We start from the raw sequence: 27,649 nt of genomic DNA on the forward strand, positions 1-27,649 counted from the left end.
TAGTGAGCCCATAGCTCTACGTTTATAAAATTCTCCATTGTACAAAAAATACGTAGATTTGAGGCAGTTCAATGAGGCATGTTATGTGTTTTTGTAGTTTATATTTTTTACAATCCCCTATACTGTCTCTCTGTAAATATGTAAATAGTGCCATTAATGGTTTCAATTTCTGTCATGTCAGGAAATTCGGATTGATTATCGAGTATAATTATTAAAATATATATCACTAACTTACAGATTTGTTTAGTCTTGGGTTCTATCGTTTTCTTAGTCGTTGTTAATTGTGTTTACCTCGTTGTAATGTGTTGGACGCTTATCGTGTTTAAATTTAACATTAACAATAAATAAATTTATATAAAAATACTGTATGAATATTTTGACAAGCATAGAATACGCACATACGCAAGATTTCATATTATTTTACACATGCCTTCAAATTTTCACTTCGCGTCATTTTTTATATAAGTTATTTTATATGAATATTTGCTTGTCTAAAAATACAAACAATACAATATATGTTTATATATGAATATATATCCTTCTTCTTGTTTTGCGTGAAATTGCAATGTGAATCTTTAAAGCCTTATATATGTGTATACCAAGAAAATTACGTATTAAAGCAACTATTATATTATAACTCAAGGAAACTATATACTAGGTTCAAGGTTGCTTATGTAAGAACTGGAATATTCGAGAGCTTTTAAATTGCTTAACTAAAGGTTGTACCGCAAATGTTATTGTGGTTATACAGGAGGCATGAAATAGTAAAAATGGCAACCAAGCATCGAGTCGAACGTATCGAACGGTTGCCACAAACACAGCTGAAAAATGAAACACCACCACCGCTCGGGAGCCTTGGGCTTTGCTCGCACTTAGAGGTCTGGTTTTGGTAACCAGTATTTATAACCTGATACCAGCCCGCCGGGTATTAATACTCGCAGGAGTCCTGCGTCGGTTGCTGTGTAAACGGAACATTTATTTGAGTTGTATGTGTGTTTATGACAAAGATAAATAGATAGAAGCATATGGAACTAAATGCGAATTGAAGATTCTGGTAGATGAGTTTTTAGGCTTATTTAATTAACACAGCCATTCTTATTTGCTTGGTCTTGATATCTACAGCTCCTGAATCAGCAGTTTGATGCCTTAATATTTTATATTTTTTTCTTATCTGTACCAAAAGTTGACCCAGCACTCTTCCGAGTTCGACTTTAGACACTGTAAAGTTCGCACACTGCCATGAATTCCAAATCGATACTTTCCAGCGGCCGTGGTGGGTGTTGCCTCCATCGCCACGCCGACAAACCTCCTACCCACCCAGAGCGAACAGCTGAGAGAGGGGTTAACAGCGCAAAAAGTTTCCCCGTAAATTCGGATTCAGCTGAGCTTACTAGAGCGACGTGCCCTGAACTTCCCGAGTGTCTATACCGGGTGGTATCGATCGGCCGCAAGTCCACCATGACACCGGGCGGATCGATAGCAATTTTTGATAGCAACTTCATTCATCAGGTTTTGGGTGTTTACAAGATACATTTCCTTAATTTTGTAAATATGCAAAATATACAAGTATTAGGGGACAACTCCACAAACTCATATATTGAGATAATTTACTGTTTATGACTGTTTAAGAAGATCAATTAAGAAATAATTAAGAGCATGGGTCTTGTCACTGTCTGTAAATAAAGGGTGGGAGTACGGAATTCACGCGTTTCGTGTTGAATTTGCCTGTAATTCGTCAAGATATCCATCTGACATAAGGTAAATGATATCCATAAACTTATTATTATCATTACTATTCAAAATTTGAGAAATATTTTAATGCAATAAAAATTAATCTAATTTATCGTATCTTGAGATCGGAATTATTGATTAATATTGAATATATAATACCGATCACAAATTAGATTTTACTAATCTTAGCGATAAGTATTGTGACGAATAATTTAAATAAGTCGAGCTAGGTCGACCATAGTAGCATATATTACTGTTGATTTATCAACATTGATTTCAGTTCATTTTGTTTACTTTGCTGTAACGCATTTGGCTTACGCCTGTCATGTTGCAATAGAAGATGTACAACAAATAAATACAAATTTATATCGCATGGTTTTCATGCGAGATACTATTTTTCATATATTTGTTATAAATAATGGTTGTTTATTTTGGATTTTAAGGCCGAAGGGTGTGACTTTTCAGATATACGCCGGTAAAGCTGAAATCAGAATATTTTCAGAAATATATATAGCTTACCATATACACATAAAGAGTAATGTAGATGTCAGTATTATGCGGTGGAGTTGAACAGTAAGTCTTCGCTGGTGTATCGAATGGCAATCGTTCTTTCAGATGTATTTGTTAGTTTTCTCGTGGTTTGCATCAACTAGTGATGCGAAGAAATCGTGATCTTGTCATAATTTCTCGATTTTATTAAGTGTAAGTACATGAATCCCTGACTAAAATAATTGGAAAATAATCGCGTTATCTTCCACACCCTAAAATGTTGACACCTATCAGAAAACGCTGCTCTAGATGTGAATATTATGGCGTGCCAAAAGAACAATGGCAATTTATATTGAATGAATCATCTTCGGAGTGACTCATATGAAAGGTTGAATTTAATTGGCTGCGGTAATGAGTGATTGATAATAGCTTTTCAAATTTTGTGGTTATTGTGCAATTTTGGGTGTCCCGCACTATTTCTATATTCATTGTTAATGCTAATTTTTAATTGTTTGGTACAGCTCTTTTTTGTTACTTTAGGTAGTTTATTATTGTATTGTTAAAAGTAATTTATTATTTTTAGGCTCTCTAAATTAACCATTAACCCCTCTCACCCACTCTCAAATATAAATCGAGTAATTAAAATTATTATATTTTTGGCCTGAATATGTTTAAATATGTATTGATTATATCAGATGCTTTTGGCTCTTATGTGTCAGCTCAAAACCTTTTTAATAAAAACACAGATAAATTATAATTTCGTTAAAATTGAGTCGAAAACTGTTGCCTATTTTTATTCGTCTATTTGAGAGACGATAAAACAATTTAAATCAGTGAGTTATCTTCGGGTTTGAAGAAGTGACATACTTTAGATATACGCGTAGACGTGACTATAGAGATTTGTATCCCAGAATATATTGCAGGAATTTTGTGATAAATAAAAACTGTGATACTATTGTTATTCAACTCAATTAAAATTTAAAAGTAGCTAAAAATCTGCACTTAATGTGTTTTTAAGACAATATGAATTTAAAATATTATACAAACATTCTGCATTGGCCTAATAACAATCATCGCCAGATAAGGTCGCCTAATCGACCTCTTCCTCACAGCTGACTATGTCCCGGAGACCTTGTTCCTAGAACTAATAAAAATAGAACTCACGCTCTCTTCGCTTGAATGAAAATAATACTAACAATAACAAACAATACTATGATAGCACAGTGACGCGTATCGCCTTCACAAACCCAAATCTGGTGGTTACAATTGCGGGGGCGTATTGTGTCAATACTTGGGGGTATTAAACTTTGATTTTTACAACTGCTTATATAGTCAACATACTCGGAAAATATTACACAAGGTCCGGAAGCTTATTTTCCGATTGACTCATTTTTCTGAAATACTTATTTATCCATCATGAAGGACACTTAAATTATTTTTCCTGTTTATAAAGTCAGTTTCTTCTTTTACACATGATAAACGAATCACTGAAAATTCTCGCGTTTGGTGAGATTATTACATCACGTAAACGTCATTGTTATTAACTTATTAAAAATATTCGCTTCCATTTTAATTAGCCTCGTATCTTTACATTTCAAGTACCGTTCATATATAATTAAAACCGAAAGCATATCTACTTAAACTTTATTAATTCCAAGTTTTGTTTGTCCACAGGTTCAATCCACGCCGCCCGTGAAACTGAGTTCAAACCATTACCATAATATAAGCTAGAAGTTAAACAAAATGCATATCGAAGTACAAGTGGCGCTCAACTTCGTAATATCGTACCTGTACAATAAGCTCCCCAGACGCCGAGTGAACATCTTCGGTGAGGAACTAGAGAAAGCACTCAAGGACAAGTTCCGAGGTCACTGGTACCCGGAGACCCCGTTCAAGGGGTCCGCATTTCGATGCCTCAAGACGGGAGAGCCTTTGGACTCCGTGCTGCAGCGGGCCTCCAAAGAGTCAGGCGTTCCGGTCAGAGACGTCCTGGAGAATCTTCCGCCAGAGTTGGCCGTGTGGGTCGATCCGGGAGAGGTCAGCTACAGAATAGGTGAAAAGGGTGTGGTGAAGGTGTTGTTCAGCGAGGAACAGCAGGAGGACAGGTGCGCGGATCGTGAAGTGACGAGAACCTTCAACCCGGAAGCGCAATGCTTCCGTCCCATAGAGGCGGTCAGCGGTGGACTGGGAGCTCTAAGTCTGTCCCCTAGAGCTTCGGCGTCTTTGGGAGGTTCTCCGGCTCCCGTTCCTCCGCCGGCGCCGCCAGTGGCGCTGGCCTTCCGAGGATCTCCAGGACCAGCTCCGCCGCCGTTCCTGCCGAGAGCCACGCAACCGCTCACCTTCACTACGGCAACGTTCGCACAGACCAAGTTCGGCAGCACCAAATTGAAAACCACCAGCAAACGTGCTAACAGGTACATTTATCAATAATTTAATCAATACTAAAATAGATTGCCATTCAACGCCTAATACACTTGGCAAAGTTCAATGAAAAAAATGATGCCAAGATTCAGACTTCCTTTAGCAAAATATTTTCGTTCAATAATGAAATAATGGATAGCCAGAAGTTATCCAAAACTCTAAGAATTACTTTCTTAATCTCAGACGTAAAAAAATATAACTAAAGAATCGAACAATTTTCTGCAAAGTTCGTCGTTTTCTAACGCTATAGCTTTGACTAAATACTCAAATATAATGTTATATTCGTTGTTTAAAGCTAGGTTTTGAACTTATAATTATGATTTTTTTTAATTGAAGAAGAACAATTTTTAGCATGAAATCGCTACATAAAAATACATGTCTACTAATTTCTACTAATTTCAAAATGATCATTAGTATTTTTTCTGGCAAGAATATTTTTTTTTATTCTAATCAATTTTTTATATCTTAGTTTTCACTATAATAAAGTTGCTGTGATTAAAAAATCATAAAACTGACCGCAAGAATAAGATATATTTCAATTATTCTGGTTAATAAATGTGAGCCTATTTTATATATTATTATTTTTTTATCATATTTTTATTTTAAGTTAAAAACGTTTTTAAACTATCTACTTTCAGTTTTTTCAAGATCGATTCCTTAGAAAAGTTAGATTAAAATCTGACTAAAACTCGTGTAAACAGAATCGTTGTATATTAGATATATTCAGTAGATTTCGATAGAAATAATTTATATTTTAACTTAAGATATTACTGTGATAATTAAAATAACAGGTTCTATTTATATTAAATCTTTCATTGCAACATGAATTATAACGAGGTAAATTACAATTAACTACTAAGTAAATAGTGAGACATCTACTCACCATAAACGACCTAGTTCTATTTTATTTTACTTATTAATCACTTATTGTTAGATTAGGAAAATCTAGGAAAAACTATTTGGATTTATGATTATTAATAATTAATTATTTCAATCTCCCAGACACATTTGAAATTTAAAAACACTATGATCCATGTGAAATTCGAGCCCAGGTCTTACAGGTAATAGTCACTGACTTACACCACTCGTCTATCGTGCTGGTAATTAATTTGTGACATGATACATTTTCTATTGCTATCGAAATCAACATTTTAGAAATAACTAATGACAATTTTGTATAATATTTTTTACACATAGTCATATTAAATATTATTAAAAATATATTTTTAATTCATGAAAGAAAATATGACTATCAGAATAAAAACAAAACTAAAAAAATACATCAGCGCTCAAAAATAATGTATTTATTTAATCATTGTAACAAAAAGATGAAAAATTGATGTACAGTATGTACATAAAAAAGGCATGTATTTTGAGCATCTATTTTTTTCTAATTTTTGTGAAAAAAACGCGAATTTTAGCATCCATTATAAATTGTAGAATATATTTAGCATTAATCATAAATTTGATCAAAATACGTGTCTCTAAATATTAGTGAGTGATGTATCCACTATAAAATTTTTATGATATGATGTTTTAAATACATAATATTATATGAATTTATCATCTCAATTATAGTTTTTTTGATTTGTTTAGATATCCGTACTTATCTTTTTTTTTGTTTAACACATTATATGAGACTGTTTACAGTCTTTAGCGAGCCATTCTTTGAAAACAAGTCGTGCGCCTACTGTGCGTTAACGAGAAACAAAGATTTGCGTCATTTAGGCATAACAAAATTTCCAGATGAGCAACATGAACTAAAACAATTCACTTTCACCGATGATATAATAATACATTCTTAGAACAACTAGAGTATAGATCTTCCAAATCTCTATCGATTGCTAATCGCTCACTTATTACTTTTCAGAATGTCTCCCACTGAATTCTCCAACTACATCAAACAACGAGCCCTTCAGCAGCAGCAGAACAGCGGAAGAGCGCTGTCTCCAGCCGAAGCACCATGCTACTTCCCAGGAGCGCCTTTCCCGCCGCCGTACGGAGGGGTCCGGTTCAACGAGAACCGCGAAGCAGGCCCCGGAGCGGTGGGGAGCGCGGGGACGCGGTTCCCCGGCGGGCCACCGCAGACTGCGCCCCCGTCTGATAGGGCGTGGGCGCCTCCGACGGACCTCGCGCCCCGTTACCAACCCCTTCTGCTGGCCAACTAAACGCAGCGTTCGCCATCGCCGATGTTCTCGCATCCCTTCTGATGGAAATGTGTCATTTATTTTTTCACCGGCTTTCACTAGTGCATACATACATAAAAAAATATATACATATATGATGTAACATTTTAGATATATAAAGAACAAAAAGGATTCACATACAGAATGAAGCGTCTACATCGGTGGTAGATAGTACTAAAAAAGATAAATAAACTAATTTGTATTTGTTCAATATCAGATAGTTAGAGGATCTAATAATATGCGTTACCTTCCATACCTCTCGTTATTGGAATTCGTCAATTTTGTAGGGCGAAACATATTTTTTATCTCACTTATCACTAGTATCTCACTCTTGTTTTTTCGACAATAATCCTTTCGTCTTCTTTGTCGATGCATCATTGATGAAGATCTTGACCCAAAGTCACTTCATTATGATTACTGCAGCCTTTTTTTGTCCTTTCAGTGAAGAGCTACCCACAATTCTTTACATATTGAGCATCTCTCAACTGGCTGTTTTGATGACTTCTGAGAGTGGTATGGTTTAGTGGAAAATTCACAACCTCTTCTACATATTTGAAGGACTAGATAATTTTACTTGTACAATACACATTGCGGACAACCATACTAGAATTCCCAACTCCACTTTAGTTATGATATGTCTTTTGCAGCATCAACCCATATACTTCAAGTTTATGTCTGGTTAATGACTCTCCAATAACTACATCCGGCATCCCACTCATTATTACGTGACACATAACATTAACAGTTGTTTCACAATGGTGTTTAATAAAATAATACTCTTGCAACTTCCTGATATTGAATAAGTGACAAAATGATATGTTATGATTAATTCTTTGTACATATGATGGAAATGATGGAATAAGATCCCCGCCGGCGCAGAGTGACTCTAGTCGGGGTTGTTTATCCCGCGCGCATATCACAGGCTCTGCCCGGAACGCGACCGGTCCGGTTCCGGTCCGGGGCCGCGACCCTAGTTTAATATTCGTAGCTTTAGGGTGCACCGGAGGGCGCCAGCGACCCTCCCACAAACACCTAAACTTTTTGTATTTAGATTGTACGGATTTCTTTATTATGATTATATATATTTTATTTTTTCACAGATTTTTTTTATTTTTAATATATTATTATTATATTAATAATTAATACGCGACGATACCATTCAAATGGTGTAATTTTTTATTCCGTAAATATATGAAATTTTTAATTTTGTTACAATTTTGTTATTTTTATTTATTTCTCAACACACGCCCTAAAAACCTCAACTTTTTAAAACACATCCTTCTCGATTCTAATCCTATAATTTTACACATATTTATAAATGAGTTTGTATATTTTTTCCATTGCGTGACTTGTGGCTTTTCTGTGTCATCTGAGACAGTTTATTGTTCATATGTTATGCTACATGTTTTTTCCAGATACATTAAGGACTAATAATCCATATGTTAAATTAAACTAGTCAAGAATGTAACGCCATATATACTATTTTTACACGACTACGCGGCAGATTCGATATATTACGTCCATGTGATCAAACTGATCGATAAACGTTGGTGCGTACCGCCAATCGTCGTCGTTATTTATTTTAAATAATTTGTTACAATATCTATTTGTATGCGCTGACTGTTACACGTCGCACTGTTGCGCATTAGTGCTTGCTAGTATATCCGTGGTGAGCGTGAATAAGTTGACAACTCGATATGTATGAAATTGGTATGTCTATGCTGTGAATAAATAATTTTGTTTCGATTCACCAATGATTTTTTAAACAACCTTAAACATCGTTTCATAAATGTATTTTGCACAAAATCTCAACCTATATTTTTGAATTGTCAACTTATTCACACATATTACGTATACAATATTTCAAACCAGCAAAACTGTGTTTTAAGATGGAAAAAATACTATAACTCATTTATAAATATTGAATACATTATACATACACACAACATGTGCATATACAATATGTAGAGAGAGAAAATAAACTACTACATTAAACCCTGATACTGATATCTGAAACAAAGTCAGTATTTATTCGTGGGTGCTTATGTTTTATGGCATCTTAGTTGATCGTTTGCGAAGGGATAGTATCTATTATTAAATGAAACCTTCTAAAAAGCGTCGCAACGACGACCAAATCTATCTAAAGTCTACTTCGTTACCTTGAAAAGGTCGGATTCTGCAGTCCAGCGTTCAAAGTTCGAACGGCGAGGATTCGACGAGCTTGCTAATAAAACGAGACTTAATTAGGGATTATGCACATTCAGTTGGCATTGAATTGTATATTGCGTTTGTTGCAAAAGACCCACTCCCACTCCCACCTCCACTCCAGCTCAAAACTCATTTTTTGTATTAATATATCTAACATATATAAAATAAGTTAATTTAATAAAATTAAGATCAGCGTTTCAATTATTGGAATATTCGATATTATTAATATAAATAATTATTATTAAAAAAAATATAAATAAATAATTAACTACTTGATCAACGTTATTTTTTTACTGTGTAAAAATATTTTTGTGGCGACTTGTAGTGTTTTTCACTGAATTTGAAAAAATAAAATACAAAAATAAACGCTTTAACGTTACTAAATATATATTAACTAATATTTCTTATTAAAATATTTTAAAAAAATGACTAAAACCAACGTGTCATTTTGACGTGTGTCACTTCGACGTACCTGAATCGTCCGCATAATCCCTGTCTCTCCAAAAAACATTTTGGTGTAGTATTTCCTTTCTTATATATTATTTCCAATTAAATTAATTTATAATAATAAAAAAATAATATAAAATATATTGATGTCGTACGAACATTTTTGATTCTCTCGTATACCTAGTGGCTAAAGCAAATATATTTTTTCATATTTTTAACGTAATTTTTAGACACTAAGTGTCGAATTTTGTATATTGTGTCTGGATCACGTGCAAAATTCCAAAATAAATAAATATTATAAAATAATCCAGAATAAAATTGTACGCAATAAATGTACCTTCTCATTAGTAATCAGTGTTATATATTATTATATTAATAAATATATTATATGGAACGTATTTAAAGTAACGTTATCGATTTTAAGGGTATATAGTGTCGTAAGTTTCGATAAAGCTACATCAGGATTTTCTGGGAGGGGCAGAACCGAACGAGCGGGGCTCTGCCCCGATATGGGGATTCGCCCCTCTCCGCGACGGCAGCTTGATGCGAGGAGCGAATCCCCTAAAGTCGATTCGATGATCTCGTTTTGTATACTTAATCTTGAAACGCACTGGCTGTGGTGGCGGAGCGTAGCGAGTCACCGATGTAATACGGAATGACCCGGAACATCACCGATTCACATATTTAGTGATGATCTGGGTTTGTGTTTGTATTTGTGATATTATTTTTAATACAGACATGAAATTGATTTTTCAAAGCATTGTCCAAATGTATGTATTATATATGTATGTGCGACCATTTTATTGTATCGATAGCTTAGTTCTAAACCAACATATATATATTTTTTAATAATTTTGATTTAAAATATCCACTTCCTTCAATTTAAATGAGAATAAGAGAAGAATTTGGGGCAAGAAAACATTAACACATAATTGCCGATGGTACTACTTGTGTACCACATAAGTGTAATTTATTATCTGGAAAATTAAAAAAATACATGTATAGTAATGCGATGATTATAATAAATAAAACGAAAAGAAGCGATAAGATAATAATCTCGACAACCGTACTTCGAGAATAATAAACCAATATTGCCCTGTGTACTTCCATATACCGGTACCGTCTCAGGGAGATCGACCAATTACAGGGCAGAAAATTCAGAGTTACGATGTTTTTGTGTATTGACTGTTGAAAATAAATATACTAGTAGTAGTAAAACGGGCATGAGTGGATCATCTATCTAGCTGTAGAGGTCTATCTCGTAAAACTATCAGACATAATATAATTGCTAGATTACTAACTTTTTTGCATACATTACAAAAAATAGCAATTTTACGAGAGTTATAAAAGGGACCTTATGATTTTATCAACCTGTATAGTGATAATCGACAAAAGCATAGTTTATATTTATTTAGACATTTTCAAATTGTATTTTTATAATTTATAACAAAAATAAAAAGTTCATGGTGGTTAAAAACAGATTGATATGCTATTTTATATAATTTAATTTTTAGCCCTTTCATTGCCAAGTCATTTTGGCATGCAATCTAAATATAAAAAATATATACTAAGTATATATCATATATTCGGGAGAAATCCGATGATTTAATTTTAGCAACCAATGAGTTTTTGATTAAAAAACTACAGATCAGTCATTGTGTAAAGTTATTATGTTCAATGATTATATTGCATTTAAAATCACATAATCGCCCCACATTTTTATACACGCGCTATCGAATATATTAAAATTAATGAAAAATGTCGATTTTTCCAAAATTCGTTAGTTTTAAAAAATCATAATATGTCATTGTAAAGAAACCGAAATTAATTCGCTTTATTTAGGCCGTAAAAACTAAGCCCCCGCGGGCGGGCAAATGGCGATGAATGGGTTAAGAAAGCGAACGTTATTTTTATTAAGGTCATTTATGACATAGCCTCAAATATAACTATGTCAATTTTAAAACATTTTCTTACCTTGTGATCTCGTATGTGACATCCTGTATTATAAATCACGGTATCTGATTATAAAATAAATTATATGTGGTGTTAGAACTAAGTTAACGAACTCTGTAATTAACATTTTGGACATGTTATATTTGATTTTATTTAAAACGTGATCGAACGACAGTCCATTTGTAATGTAATGTAACGGTGTGTAAAATTTTCAGTGTAACGAACGAAGAGCAGATACCGATATCCTGAAGAAATAGTTCTCATCTAGGAACGTTTTCATAGCTTCATAATCGATATCTAAGCGATTTGAAAAGAATATTTTTTTACCTTTTTCTATATATATGATATTGTAAAGATTATTATTGTGAAAGTATTTTTTTCATTCGTGTATATTATAAAAAAATATGTTAGAATAGTATTGATCATGATATTATTTCACTATTCAGTGATGATCATTTTTGTGTGTATATGTTTTTTATTATAATTTTAAAACTACAAAAAAGAAAATCGATTGCCCTTTTTAAAATATTTTATATAAACGTAGAAGTAAACGTAAACGTAATAGATGTCATATTGTAAAATTTTGTCTTTTGAAAAAAATATTATAAATATATTAAAATAAATATTTTACTACTCTGATGAATGTGAAAAGTTTATACTTTATACTCTATGAATGTAAAATTACATACCCAAAGGGCAATTATATAATTCAAAACTCATCGTTATTTTTACATAACATATAATATATTTATATACGTGTAAAATTTGTATTTGAATTACGCTTATGGAGAGTTTAGTGTAATCGTATCACTTAATTTTAGTGTAATTTATATTTAACACAGAACGTTTTAGTTGTACGTCTTCTTAGAGAAAAAAATCCTCGGAACGTTTCAAATTCTGTGATGAATCATAGAATGTTTACGACGCGCAAAAAACGCAATAAATAGCATTTAACTGATTGTTTTATAGTTAATTTTTTGATAATGTAAAACACAGAGATGTACGTTGACTCACAAATTTCGTTGCTTCCCATTATCTAATTTAAAATTAAATTTCTTTAGAAGTTCACTCTTTTACTAGTGTTGACGAGATAGTTTGTACTTAGACAATATACGGAAAAATCATTAAAAATAAATAAAAAAAATACATAGTCTAATGTGTTTTCGTTTTTAAATAAATAAAAATTGTGAATACATAAAAACAGAATGTTGTTCCGTAAGCACGATCCGCTTAATAACATTATTATACGTATATTTAGACAAATTAGACAAGACGTTTTAATGAAATCTCTGTGTGAATCAATAGATAATTTTGCATAGGTCCGCTTTGTTAAAGCAAATTTTTTAAAATGTGTTATTATTACAAAATATTTTTCCAAAAAAAAGTAATAATTAATAAATAAAACATTTCTTGGTGTATGTAGCTAGGAATTAAAAAAATAGTAATATTCATATGTATCACTTTATTATGTGAATGATATAAAAAAGAAAAATATACTCTCCTCTTAAGAGATAGTAAGATATATATTATATATAAAATACATCTATATTTATATATTCAGATATAAAAAAAGTATTTTCATTGTAGCGTTTATAATTCGCGCAAATTACTATTAAAGGTGCGCTCTAACTTTCTAGATGTTACCCCCACCCCTACTTCGAATCAAGATGATCACAAAAATAAAATAAATAAAAATAAATCAGCGTCGAAAATTTTTAAAATTTTTAAATCTGCTGATGGTCATCTGTAGATGAAATGTTATTTAATTTTATATAATTATATACATAGATTATAATTCATTATTGTATTATTATTATATGATTATTACTACGATGAGTATATCAAATACGTAGGATTAAAATTTGGGTGGTTATATATATTTAATATATATGAAAAAATGAATTTATATAGTGAGAACGGACTTCCCATCCCGTTTATATTAAATTAAAAAATAGTCTATAATTTTTCATATTGTTGTACGAAAATTTTTAAGTTTATATTAAAATGTTTTGTGCATTCATAAAGTGTGTTTTTTCAATGATGACGTCCGAGATTTTTAAAATAAAAATGAAAATTAAATTTAAAAAAAAACAATAAAAAACGATGTATGTTATATATACATTTTATTTTTAATAATAATAATAATTAATATATAATAACAAGAAAACATTATTTAACCTTCCTGTTTTCATCACTATCATAATTTTTAACAAATAGTAAATAATAATACTTCAGGAACTATTTTTATTTAAAAATACGCAATTCAAATTCAGGTAAGTTAAGCTTTATACGCCAGAAAAAAATACAACTCAAACTCTCATGTGAATGTGTATTTTTACAATCGTAATACATCACAGAATTTATATAAAGTTTATCCCAAATGGTAATAATAATAAAAAATACTATACAATATATTTTTTATTATTCAATAATTACATTAACCTAAGAATAATTAATGAGAAAGAATGTTTTTTTATTTAAAAAAAAAAGATAAATAAATAAACAGATTAAGTATCCCTGTAAACCTGATGATGCTAAAAACTAAATACAGCAATTACAAAACTATTGTAGCCGTATTTTAAAAAATGTCATTAAACTAAAAATTATTAAAGCTAATAAAGACAAACATTAATTTTAGATATACACTGTATATGTAAGAATATAAATGAAGACTAGAATCCGCATCCTCGATGCTATAAAACTGCTCCATTAATATATTTGTAGAAGTATTAACAATAACATATTTGGAGACATGTATTTTGCAATATTGAAATTAATTAACATATTAAATTGTGTGTATTAGTAGCATCAAAGATACGGACTCAAATGATACAAAAATTAACTCAAATTATTTTTTTAAGAAAATCAATAAAAATATTACAGTTAGCCTACAAGTTAATTTATATTGAATTTAAAACGTAAATTGCGTACATTAAAAAAAGTACTTTTTGTACTAAAGTAATATTTTAAAAAAAGTAAAAAATGGTAACATAGCTCAAGAAATGTGCATCGAAATTAAAACTTACATGATAAAAATCAATAAATATTTTATATAAAAATAAAAATTAAAAAAGAAAAAACAATACACAACTTGGAATGATACTGACGACCGACACAGAGTACTAGTGATTACGATAGATTTAACGCTATGCTGTGCCATATCAATAAAATTTAAAAAACAAACATTAAACTACATATCGTTTTATGTATACACACAACATTGATTTACATACAAATAAAAAAATGGATTGGCAAAGACGCGTGTGCCTACATTCATAATCATTACATTACAAAAATTAGTACTTTTGGCATTCGACATTAAAACACTAAACTATTCACATTATTATATATAATACATCAGTCAAATCGATTTTTACAGCTTAACTACTGTGGACCAGTTCTATGTGTTTTTGTAGACTCTTCTTGTTCATGTAGAGACGATTGCACTTGTTGCACGGAATTATCGTGTGGCTCTTGTCGGAGTGGCGTGTCTTCGTATGCGCCATCAAGTTCTGATTCTGCGAGAAGTATAATCCGCAAAATGTGCACTGATAATGAGAATGACTCAAGACTTGCATCTCAGTATCGAATTCATCTTCGCATAATCCACATTTATATTCCTTGACAACGCCTTGTTTAATAGTCCTGTCGTCGCTTCTAGGAGCTTGCGGTCTCTGTACGCTTCCACCGTGGTACTTCAATCTATGCCGTCTCAACGATTTAGATGAAGTATGCTGCATATTACAAATCTCGCATCTATAAATCGGTGGTTTAATATCGGGAATATCTTCATCCATATCATCGTCATCGTCGCTCTCGTCCATGTCCGGCGGTTCCGATATATTGCCAGTATCGTGCTTCCTCATGTGAACGAGAAGAGTCGATTTTCTAGTAAAGCTCTTCTTACATATGGGGCATACTACGTTGCTATGCTTATGCACTTCTTCAATGTGCCGCTGATAAGCAGCCTTCTTCGTAAACGTCTTAGCGCAGGGCTCACAATATCGCTCTTCTTTAATAGCTAATTGACGTACAATAGGATCAACTTGAGATATCACACTCTGAACTGGTGTTATCGATACATCTTCGTTATCTTTTCTCTTCTTCAGCAGTGTGACCTGCACATCCGGAGGCAGCTTCCTCTTAATATGCAATGGTGATATTTCTTTTTGTGCCGGCGCTTTTAATCGCAACGACTCAATTACCTCATGTTTGCTGACTTTATTAGTAACTTTATTCTGAGGCATCCATAAGCCAGAATTGCTGAACGCCGCTCTTCCATCCGGCGATCGGAGATGCCAGCCCCTGTGACTCTTCAACGCCGATATTGACGTATAACTCTTATTGCAGATTTCGCATTCGTATGTTTCAGCGATAGGAGTGCGCTGAAGGCATGTGTGATTCTGTAAAGTTACGGCTTCGTGGAAATTTTTTCCGCAAGTATCACATGGATATTTGACTTCTCTGCGATGGTTCTGATGGTGAGGTACGTCATCTTCATCGCTTGAATTCTGCATTCTGTGCGCCGATAGTTTTTTCTGCGATTTGCCATTAAGTATTACTGTATCTTTAACTTGATTCTCCAAATGATCTGACGATGAGTTTGATTGGTTTCTATTGCTGTGCATCATTTTCCTATGACGATAATACGCTCTCTTATCGTTGAAAACTATCTTACATATGGTGCAGCTGGTAGGTAAGGGTATTAAACGAGCATTTTCCTTCTCTTTGACCGGTTCAGTCTTTATCTCCGTCTTTATGGGCAGGTCTTGCTGCGGATTCATCACGCCATGTTTGACTCGCTTATGCTTCCAAATGCTACTCTTAACAGCGAACCGTTTATCACACAGGTCACACTGATAAAGCAAGGCACCTTCGGATCCACTATTCTCTGGTTGATCGTACATAGCAGCAAAACTATCAAATTGCGGAATGGAAAGGCGTTGATCGTCATTTGTGTAATCTTCTTCTTCTGTGGACACGTTTCTAAGATTAGAAACTTCTTTCGTCTTATTCACGACTTCGGGATGTAGCATCTTTTTGTGTTTCCAAATGTTCTTCTTATGCAAAAATCCTTTCCCGCATATATCACATGAATATGGAGCGGGGTCGACGTGTCGGATGACTTTATTGTTCTGGGATTGAATACGCACCGCTTTGTTCTGGTGCGGTGAATCAGACATCGATCGTTTTATTTCTCCGGCTCGGCGATTAGTAGTCGGAACCTTAGCATGGATCCGCATATGATTTGAAAACGCTTGCCTACTCTTAAACGATCTAATGCAAATCTCGCAATAGAATTGTGACTCATAAGACCTGTCAGGCGCCGAAGATAACCTATGATACTGTGTCATATGCTCGGCGAGATTCTGGGACGAGCTGAATGAATTCGAACAATGAGTGCATTTATAAATCTTATTTTTAAAATGAACAGCTTTATGCTCCTCCAGCTCCATCTCATCCCAGAATTTCTTTTCACACCGATCACACTCGTAAGCGACATGATGATGAACGCTTATCTGATGCTCGGTCCACAATTCCACTGACTCAAAAACTGCATCGCATTCGGTGCAAGAATAATTATAAACCGTCACTTCATCCTTATCGTTGTATTCCATATCGTCACCGTTAGGAAACTTATCATCGTGATCGATATAAATATGGTGATTTAATTCAGAGATCTGTTCAAATCTGGTGTCACAATACTGGCACAAGTGAGGTTTCTCTTCGTTGTGAACCATTTTTAAATGTTTCACCAAATTATGGTAATTAGATAGATTCTTAGCGCATATAGGACAATTGGTCGGTCGTCCATCTGTGATACGGAATTCTTTTTCTTGATTTACAAAATCGTCAGCGTGATCGGCGATAGCGTGATCATTGAAATCTTTCATAGATTCAAACTTCGCCGAGCACATATCGCAATCAATCAACACCGTACACTCTCCGTTCCTCAAATGTTTCTTCCACAGCCTATTGTCCATAAACTTATATTTGCAATGGAAACATGTCAGCGGTTGCACTTGAGTAGCTGCACTTTCATGTGCGTCAAAAATATGTTTCATGATAAACTGCTTCAGACGATACTTTGCCGAGCATAATTTACAGACGTACGTTCTTGCATTTAAGATATCTTTATACTGAGATTTTAAATTTTCGTCAATGTTATCGATCATATCGGCGTTATCGTCAATGACCATATTGTCCGGTATACCGCCTTCTCTGTATATCAACTTCCACGTATCGTTGCAGCAGTTGTATCGCATGTGAGATAAGAGAGCGCCGATATGAGAGAAAGGTATGACGCAAGTGTAGCAAGTGTGTTTTGGAATTTTACGACCGTTCTTCTGTAAATGCTGGATGACGGCCTTCCGCCTGGGAAAGTTTTTATCACAGCATTTGCACTTCATGGTATTGATTTGTTCAATTAAATCTCTGTGTTTCTCGATAAACACTTTTTGTGCAGGCGTAATGGTGATCAACTCATTGTGAAGGCTATCGACGACGGAGGTCTCGATCCGTTCGCAAGATTCGTTATCGGACTCATCGTCGCCGCTTTCGTCTAAGTCATGACGCAATGGATTTTCATTTATTTCGATAATGGGCACTAAAGGTACTTGCATGTCATCGTCGTCCTCATCTTGACTCTCTTCTTCGCTCTCCAATTTACTATCGCAATCGGGAACTGTCGGTCTGTCGATTTCAGAAATGTTATCAACTTCTACATTATCAGCAATGGGAGGTACATCTTCGATTAGTTCAGGTTGCTGCCCGTCTATTGGTTCATCGTCATCTTCTTCTTCGATTCCGATTATTCTATTAATATCTAATTCTGAATTTATATTGACTTCCACTTCAGATCCGATGCCGCCTCTCATTCCCATTTCGTGATCGTTCTCATCGTCCGACGAATCATCTGAATAATTCTTGGGAACCGATAGAATCGTTTCGACTTGATACGATGAAATATCAGGTTCGTCGGAAGCCACAGATTCAGAACTATCGGACCGTGAATCGGAATCGGATGTTTCATTCTCCATTTTAGCAGTTAATAAAGATTTTAAAATCTCAGCTTGATTGTAGTTCGTGAGATAATCTCCCTCTTGAGAGGGCTTTCTGTAGTTGTTTTTGATTATATCGTTTTCAGTATTGGTTTTGGTTTTGAACGGGGTATTCTTTATGCAAACTGTAGAAGGATCGATAGTGTTGGTGTAGCGGTCGTAGGCGTGAGCGACGCGTTCGTGTCGACGCGCGTTGTGTGAATAGCGATAAGCTCGGCCGCAGACCAAGCAGTCCTTTGAGGCCAACTGCTCGACGGCGACGGTACGATGCCCCACGTTTTCTTTGCCGACGGCCGCCTTCTCAGCTGGCGATGCCTCATTTCCGTAATAGTTTTCTTCATCACTCTCCTAATAAAATAATTAAAAGAAAAACAGTTACTTTTTTGTACATGAACAAGCATTTCTAATGAACCGTTTTATATGGTGTACAAATGAGGTTTATTTAGTTTTTTTTTCAATCAGGAAACATTTTTAAGTTTTTTAAAATTGTTTAGTTCAGTTTAAAATTGTTTTGAAATGCAATATCAATAGCAATAATCGATTTATTCAACTTTTGGTGAGTGTGATGCTCACAACACTTGAACCATTTGAATGACTCCAAAAAAATAAGTCAATGAATTGCAAACACTGCTAAATGAAAACTTGAAAAGAAAAGAAACTTGCAAAATAGCCAGTCACTTATTATTATGTAATTAAATATAGTTGATACTGAACAAGCAGTTAAATTTATCAAATTTAAAAGTTCTTCAAAATTTAAAAGTTAAATGTGTCCATCATAAAATAGACAACAGAGCAGATAACTATAAAATTCAACACAGTACAGCCACGCACTGGCTCTTGTAATGATATAAGGTATGACAAAATTCGTCCCTCCTATTGAAAACACTTTTTACATCATGCTCGTTGTGTATGAAATACAATTACGCCTTTAGGCATTATTACCGGTTAAGAGGTTTAGAAACCGCCTCCAAAAGTTTACATGAAATGAAAAAAATATGGAAACTCAATATGTGAAAAAAAATACTAAAACTCGTTTGTACACTAATTATAATGAAAATATTATATTGTAATGTAGATAAAACGTATCTATGCTAACAAGTGTTAGTTTTTATTTATATTATATCTTACTGCGGAAAATATATAATCAAGATTATCAAATAAAATAGATCAAAATGGTTATACAAATTTATTTCATGTAAAAAATACAAAAAAGAGGAAATTATTATATAAGTAAACATTATAACATTTAACTAACACACTCAAACTAACTTAAAAGAGAAATATATTTTTTAAATCATAACAAATAACTAAATTATATTCACATCACAATATTCATACAAAAAAAAACTATAATTCACTCAATCTTCAGTTAATTGTTTTACTTTACCTTGAAAACATTATATAATATGTATTGGACTGCTACTTTATAGAACATTAAAAATCATTTATGACTGACTATTCAGTGACAAAATTTAGAATACCAAAACCAAAAATATTTGAGTGTATCATAAAAACAAATTTAAAACTTCAAAGCACAACAAATGCACAATGGCTTATAATGTTCTTTGCATACCGGCGTACTGCACGATAAGCAGTACGCTCTAGTCTTACGATCGGCTGTACGAGCGCACAACTTACACCTTCTATGCCTTCTAGCCAATGCGTCACTAGAAACGACATTCTTAATAGGTCCTCCTCTAACGGCCAGCAATGGATCAAGCTCAAACAAGGGCCTCTCTTCGGCTGCATTATTCGCTTTGATATGATCGTTCATCAGCTCCAAAGCCAAGCTCCTTATGAAGTTCCTTCTGAATACAACATCGCCTTGAGCACGGTTAGATAACCAAATAACTTGAGCGTTTATAGCTGCAATATCCAACAAAGTGAAGAATATGGCTAAAGGCCAGCGGTTGCATCTCTTGGCGGTTGTGTAAGCGGCCGCTAAAGTCGAAGCCACACGAGGTGCTCCTTTACGCTGCTTATACCAAATTACAGTCTCTGGGATTGAACCGATCCTGTGCATCTTTCGAGTGTTAAAGTGATCTTGACGAGTCGACACAACCATACATGCCTTTCTCTTAGGCTGGATATACGAAACTAGAACCATCGTTTCGGTGAATCCGAATAATGCAGTACCAGTTTTGTTATTGTCAGAATGAAAATTTAATGGTACTTCTTTAGATTTCGACGATATACCGCCAACGCAATATAATCCTAATTCTTTCTTAAGATTATTCGCTAGATTGAATGTCGTTACGGAAGGCGTTGTTACAATCGTCATTCCGCTGCCTTTCAAATGAGCTAATAGTCGTTTGATAGTCTCAGCTTTGGCATAGTTCTTAATGTGTTCCTCCATTTTATGATAATTCGTGCAAATCTCGACGTTACTTACATAAAACGTATCCGACTCAACTAACATATACATTTTAATGCCGTTCTTCGAAGCGGTGTCTGATTTTAACGACTTGCGAAAAGGACAAGGTCCCTCAAACGGCTCAAACTTTTCGTCGACCACACCACAACTCCCAAAAGTGTATGATTCTTTACAATTATTAGTGAAATCATCTAAGACTTTCCTTATAAGTTGTAATTTATCTTTATTTAACTCTTCGTCGTCTTGCTGCTGATCGAATCGCAAACACTTCAATAAAAATCTGAAACGATCCAAGCTCATGGCCATCTGTACGACTCCTAAGCCACACCCATCCGCCCACCACATCTCAGACGTATTATAAAAAGCCGGTCGCATTATTCCGAACAGATACAAAATACCAAACAACGCTTTTATCTCGATTATATTAGTAGCATTCTCTTGCTGATCGCCTGTGATGGCTGGATATTTTTTCTCAATATACTCGTTGGTATAATAAACGATAGTATTAATCATGGAATCTGTGATTAGGCACGACCAGGCTTGAATCGGCGTCTGCGCATTAGCTGCCTCTCCGTTGCAACCGGACATGAACTTCCTTTTCAAAGAATCCGGAATCGTATCTCCGATCGGTTTCTTAGACCATTTCACGTAGCCATCCTTAGATTTATACTCGGATCGTTCGCTGTTGTCGTCATCGTCCTGCACGGAAACTAAATCTTGGTCGGTGTCGCTGTTATCGTCAGACTCGTCGACGGCGTCATTCTCTTCGACATCGCTCGCCTCCACACTCTCGTCTCTGTCAATGAGCGCCTGAATGGCAACAACCCGATCCCAATCGGCACGCGGATCTGTGTTGCTCTGTGGGCCAAACAAAATAACGCACTCGGCTGGTGTATCAAAGCAACTGATACATATCTCTAAATAACATCATATCGAACCGTCAAACGCTAATGTTAGTGTAGATGTAAACGATAGTTACGGTAAGTAAATGCTCAAGTGTTATCAAGCTATATTGGTACCATAGAAGGTTATGGATACAAAGGGACAATAACCAAAGTGTGAAGAATAAAATAATCATATTCACCTTCTCATTTCTGGGGGCGAGGCCCAAAGACGCTAATATTGGAGGTCCTTCGGGTTGTAGTTTGTCTCGAGCGTTCTCCTCGATCTAAAATATTAACAATCAATATAACCATAGCCGAAAAGAACAAAAAAAGCATTGATAAGTTAATCAAGTAGATTTCTATAGACTGAAAACATTTAACTTGACCCCGACTATATGATTACCTAAGTCTTTCTTAAAATATAAAATATTATTACCGATTCGACTCCGGGGTACGAAGCATCGATCGCAAAGTCCTCCTCTTCGGAAGTAGGCTCTTTTTTAATCTTAACCTCCTGAAATAGCAATTGAATAAAATTCAAATTAATAAGTAAATCGCATCATAACACACACATATTTCTCGCATTACTCACCAGCTGATCGGCGGTGACATCGCCGTTGGCCCAGTCGCGCAGCTTGGCCTGCGACTCTTCGCAAATCTTCTTAAATACGTGCCAATTGTTGACATTGCCGATGCACTTTTTGCATATCTGCGCTGGCAGACCGTCATCCTCGTCGATCTGTAAATTAAAAATACATCATTACAATTGATGACTAAGCTGAATGAAAGGGATCAACAAGGTTATCTAGCGTCTAGCGTTCATGAGTACCAAGACCAAAGTGTATTTTGTGCTATGCATCATAATATTATGAAGTTTCTATACATCTACTAGATAAGACCGAATATTATTTATGATAAAAATGCAAAGATGCAGAACCAGGTGGGTACCAGTTTCTGTTCTGATGCTACCAAAAGTTGTAGATCAGGTAGCTGACAACGGTTTAGTTCGCCTCAAGACCTTGTGCCACTTTACAGCCACGTTTCCTCCCACTTCCCAAAGCAGGTCGACCAAGTTTTCTATAAAAATGTGCACGGTTCGACTTGCTGCAGTGTTTTTTCATGATTTATGAATGTAGTGATTCATAATGATCAATTTTTTGTTATGGATGTATGAGAATACAAGTCAACAAAGTACATTTTTGTTTCAATTGAGCAGTACATATATTTCAAACGATGTATTCATAGACAAATGGGTCATATTTTCAAATATACCAAGTCATTCTTGTAATGAAAAGTCATTCTGTATTTTGAAGACTTGGAATTACATGATTTCGTTCTAGAAAGAATATCATTATTTTTGTTTATTCTCATTAATTATAAATATCACTGTTAAAATTGTATAATAGTGTAACTGTACCTTAAAAAAATGTGATTTGAATATTACTTCAGTTTAATATAAAATAAAAACAATTATTCTAAAATATACCAATTTTTTATACAATTATACTCATACTCGTTAAAATAAGCTTCTAGGTTTTCTCAATATTCCTATACGGTTCAGAGTTGTTTGCTATATAGAGCAATTCAATACGTATGAAATTTAAATTAAATCTAGTCAAGCGCTGAATATAGGTAATAATACTTGACAAGGAAAAATAAAAATGTATGTACAACATAATGGGTAAGAAAATAGCACCAGCTTCATACAGCGAATAAATGAACATACTAAACAAAAATAACTGATTAATCTCAGTAAATGAGTCATATTCACACTAATAGCACTGTTATACAGAGCACTCCACAGAAACAAAACAAGTAAAAATGCCTATAATATATCCTGGGAATTTAAATGATAATAAATCAGAGAATGGAATCAATCAAAATGCATATGTAACGAAAACGGCCTGAATATACTTTCATCAAAACAAAGCTCTAAATTTTAATTGTACACACACATAACTCGATAATTACGAAAATGGGTCAGCCATTTAAATGTTCACATTGATTCACAAAACGCCATCAGTCTATATGAGTCAATGGGATGAATTTACATGCAACGTGTTGACTGAATCTTGCATAAACAAATAATTGAACATGTGTCAGCCAGTAGATGGAATTGGTCATCAGATGGACAATAATTTAATTGAAAATCAAATATATTTTTGTTTGATATAAAATTCTCGATAAAAGCTACACCAATGAGTTTTAATTTTAAAAAATCTTCAAAAATATGTGTAATTTGAAAAAATGAAAATGGGTTTTTATATTAATCTGAAAATTATAAATCAGTTTTATCTTAAAATAAGTCAAAAACCATCAATGTACGTACAACTTTATACAGAACGAACTGAAAATGATCATTTTAAATGTGTTTAATTAAAAAATATTGTGATGGATCAGTTTTATTCAGTGAATCATAATGCATAATATATGAGAACGGAGCTATCAACATTATATGGAAACGTCATCATAACAAAGCTGAAAAGTGTATTCATATAATTTAAGGAATATGAAAATCATAATTATAATTCATCATTCTGATCTGGTGAGAATAACACTATTAAGAAACTACAAATTCTTGTAGTACGTTCATTCGGAATACAGAATGAGTGTCTGTTTCTTGGAAGTCTTAGGCCCCTAAGTTATGCACTCAGGTTATAGAGAAATGATTGACTTATAAAAATGAATAAAGTAAGAAGTAGAAAATGGAGGTGTAGCTATTCTTGAATATAGAGCATGCAAGAATTTGAGCGTTTCAATTGACTCGTTCACACCTTAAAACTGTAGACATCCTGCTGTGGATCTTACGTAAATACTACGTTTGAGACATTTTTTATTTGTTTTTTTCGTATTTGATTGTAGCATGCAATTTTGACTTGACTGGTATGTATAAATGTCATGCTTAATATTATGTTTATATATCAATCAAATACATTTAAAATAAATTTGTTTAAAAGTGTACAATGGATTAGTATGAGGAAAATCATAATCTACACTACAACAAATATACATCTACTCTCCGCAACAAAAGCATGCTCGTAGACAGGGGTGATGCTATGAGCAACTAGGTAATATATGAGCAACGACGAAAAAGTGATTTTTGAAATTAAAAGCAAGATCTACCAAATGATACATGATATTAATAACAAAATTAAACATAAAATTATTGACTGAATTAATAGGTTTTAACATTATAGCATCAGTTTCTTTCTGCTCAGTCAGAGCACTTATTCAACGAGAAAGGTGAAGTATGACAAATAACAATTTTTGTAATTTGCACGCTCTTGGTTTATGATTTTTATTTTAAAAATGATGGAACAAAGAATGTGCACTCAATTATGCGTTATAAATGGAATAATGCAATGAAGTGGTGTTTTTTATAGGGATGCTATGTCCAAAAGAATGGATTAAAAATTGTACAGCTGCAAAGACGTCAAAGATGAAGAAACGGGAGGAGTTCATCTAGTAAATATGAAAATGTGGAAAAATTAATGCAATTAAGCCAGAATTGCTCAAGTGACGAATCACAGGCGTGTAGTGAACTCTCTGAAGAGCCAAGATCAAAAAAGGCATATCGAGTTCGATTTAATGTCTAGGTTTACTATGATTATGGTGGTATAGTTTACTATGAATTCTTACCACCAGGTTGTACGGTCAATAAGCATGAGTTGATGGGGAGTAGCATTGAATTTTGCTCCACGATAACGCACCGGCTCACATGTGTTTTTTGGAATAAGCGATACCGATGTGTTGCCGAAGTGCATATGCCAATTTCCTGCATCCGTAGATAAAGAAGGCACAGAAAGGAGATTTTATGACCATAGAAGAGATTATTATAACGTTTAAAGATAAGGAACCGCTAACCTGACTGAACTAACCTGAAAACTGTACATTCATTTAAAAGAATATGAAAAAGACTCAAAATGGCGCATATTGATAGAAAACGGCAATGTGGCGCACATACAAGCTCACGCAATACATTCATCCAACGCGCATGAAGGTATAGTTGAACATGCGTATGCGAAAATGGGTCAGCCATTACGCGGAGCTGATCTCAAGATGGACGCTCGTTCGAAGTTTTGGCCATAAAACGCACGCGAGGCGCCATGTTGGAGTCCTGCGGAGCTCGGCGTGAAGCGGCAACGCCGCCGCGCCCGAGACGGACGAAGGTCATCGTGAAATCTGACGACGCGACGTTGCGAAGGCGGGGACGATAAAAGCGGTGCGGTTCGGTGCGGTACGGCGCGACGCGGCGCGGTTACGAAACGAGCGAAGGTCACGCTGCTCGTCGGATCGATACGACCTTCGCGGAGATGGACTCGCCTGGACGTGGACGCAAGCGAGGATCCTCTCCTTGAGGCGGGACCCGGCGGACGCTTGAGAGAAGATGGGGCGCGTGTCGCCGCGCGCCGACAGGCACAGGCGGCACAGGGCGCCGGAGCCCCCGGGCGCCGCGGGGCCTCCGACGGCGCCGGCCGCGGCCGCTCCCATTCCGCTCGTCGTTCCGCTCTCTGGATCTTCCAACGACGCAAGATGGCGCCGGTCACGACGACAGTCGCGTATGGTGGTGAGCTGCTGAGCTCACAGACGGCAGTCCTGGCGCGCGAGCATGCGCGACCACCGGACCGCCGCGCCGGCCGCGCGCGCGCATGCGCACTCTCGAGCCGGCTGGACGACGCGAGGTCGACGAGCCACCAGCAGCGCTGCTCTTTCGCGCCATTTTATTCAAATAAATAATTCAATTGTTCCGTGTTTTTATTCCGTCGACGAACGCGTACGATACGCCGAGTGCGGCGACGCCGGGCGGCAAATTTAAAGAGGCGATAAATATACGTCAAAAAGATATCATCAAAAAATTATAAAAAAATAAGCATAAGTATAGTTTTTATAAAAAATCAGAATCAAGTAGATTAACGTGAATACAGAAGTACATTTTTTAACAATGTTAAGAACTCGTTTTTTTAATAGCTACCATTTTAAAAAATAATAGCTGAACAGGCTCGGAAAAAAATCGGAAATTGAAGTTGGATCACCTTTATATAAAACTGACTAGAACTACAATAGTAATTGCGCCCTCAAAAACTATTAAATCCCATATTATACAACTCCAAAGGAGGGCGCCATTTACTTATCCTCGGTTAATTTCGAGCAATATTAAACAATGAATTTTAAAAAATATATAAAACACGCTCGTTTTTAAAAGTACAGCATCGTTACTCTGTTTCTAACACCGAGTAAGTGAATCGATGCCTGATCTGTTCAACGCGATAATGAAAGTTTATATAGTAAAAGAACAATGGAATAGAATTTCTAGGAAACGTTTAGTTGAAAAATCATTCCTTAAATATAAAATATATTTATGGGATGATTTTACCGATGACCAATAACAAAATGTGATAACGGGATGAATTTCTAGGAACCATAGATGGAAAAAAACTTATTGAATGGATGCACATGAACGGACAGATCAGCTGACCAGAAATTCGTCAATCACTGGCGCGAGTTTTCTCGAATCGATTTACTTTTTCTCCTCGAGTCTTCGATTGGAATTCGTTAGTGAATTGTGATTATTGAGGAGCCTCGTGGCGATTCTGCTAGGTTCCGGCGTCAGAATTCCGATATTACGCAGTTTACGTCACGTATTGCATGTTCATTTATAAACAAAATCAGCTCGGTGTTAGGGCAAAGCGAGCAAGGCAACGAGGCTCCGTGATTTTTTTTTTTCAAATATTGTTCTGAATTGTATTATGAAAATAAAACGCGTCAAGCGACTTTCTCGATAAAAAAAAAACCGTAACGCCCGTCACTCAGCGCATACATGGATACAATAGGGTGCCTATTATATTTCCAATACATTTATGTTTATTTTAAATTTACAAAAGTAATGTCTTGCAC

At 34.7% G+C, this 27,649-nt stretch overlaps 2 protein-coding genes across 6 annotated transcripts in view; one reads left to right on the plus strand and one right to left on the minus strand.

The window, feature by feature from the left end:
* Tob (Transducer of ERBB2) overlaps window positions 1-8,042 on the plus strand; it is a 51,684-nt gene extending 43,642 nt beyond the window's left edge. For both annotated transcript variants that reach the window (XM_088189110.1, XM_088189109.1), the window contains 2 exons: window positions 3,895-4,634; window positions 6,512-8,042. In XM_088189110.1, coding sequence (XP_088045236.1) covers window positions 3,964-4,634; window positions 6,512-6,809 — 969 coding nt within the window. In that variant the 5' untranslated portion in view covers window positions 3,895-3,963 and the 3' untranslated portion in view covers window positions 6,810-8,042. The remainder of the gene's footprint in view (window positions 1-3,894; window positions 4,635-6,511) is intronic.
* Window positions 8,043-14,377: 6,335 nt separating this feature from the next.
* On the minus strand, window positions 14,378-26,413 carry LOC148233099 (uncharacterized). 4 transcript variants are annotated; one of them, XM_088189104.1, is made up of 5 exons: window positions 26,078-26,413; window positions 22,347-22,493; window positions 22,191-22,268; window positions 21,955-22,038; window positions 14,378-18,844 (listed from the first exon to the last, which is right to left on the minus strand). In XM_088189104.1, the coding sequence occupies exons 1-5, from the start codon at window positions 26,243-26,245 to the stop codon at window positions 14,816-14,818; spliced, it is 4,506 nt and encodes a 1,501-aa protein (XP_088045230.1). In that variant the 5' UTR covers window positions 26,246-26,413; the 3' UTR covers window positions 14,378-14,815. The 4 variants fall into 4 exon arrangements, with proteins under 4 accessions (XP_088045230.1, XP_088045231.1, XP_088045232.1 ...); XM_088189105.1 differs by lacking the exon at window positions 26,078-26,413 and adding an exon at window positions 25,851-26,039; XM_088189106.1 differs by having other exon boundaries at window positions 16,409-21,728.
* Window positions 26,414-27,649: the final 1,236 nt, after the last annotated feature.

The sequence above is a fragment of the Plectrocnemia conspersa genome, unplaced genomic scaffold (genome assembly GCF_051122295.1).
Source record: "Plectrocnemia conspersa isolate PC_06_02 unplaced genomic scaffold, ASM5112229v1 ptg000008l, whole genome shotgun sequence".
Classification (NCBI taxonomy): domain Eukaryota; kingdom Metazoa; phylum Arthropoda; class Insecta; order Trichoptera; family Polycentropodidae; genus Plectrocnemia; species Plectrocnemia conspersa.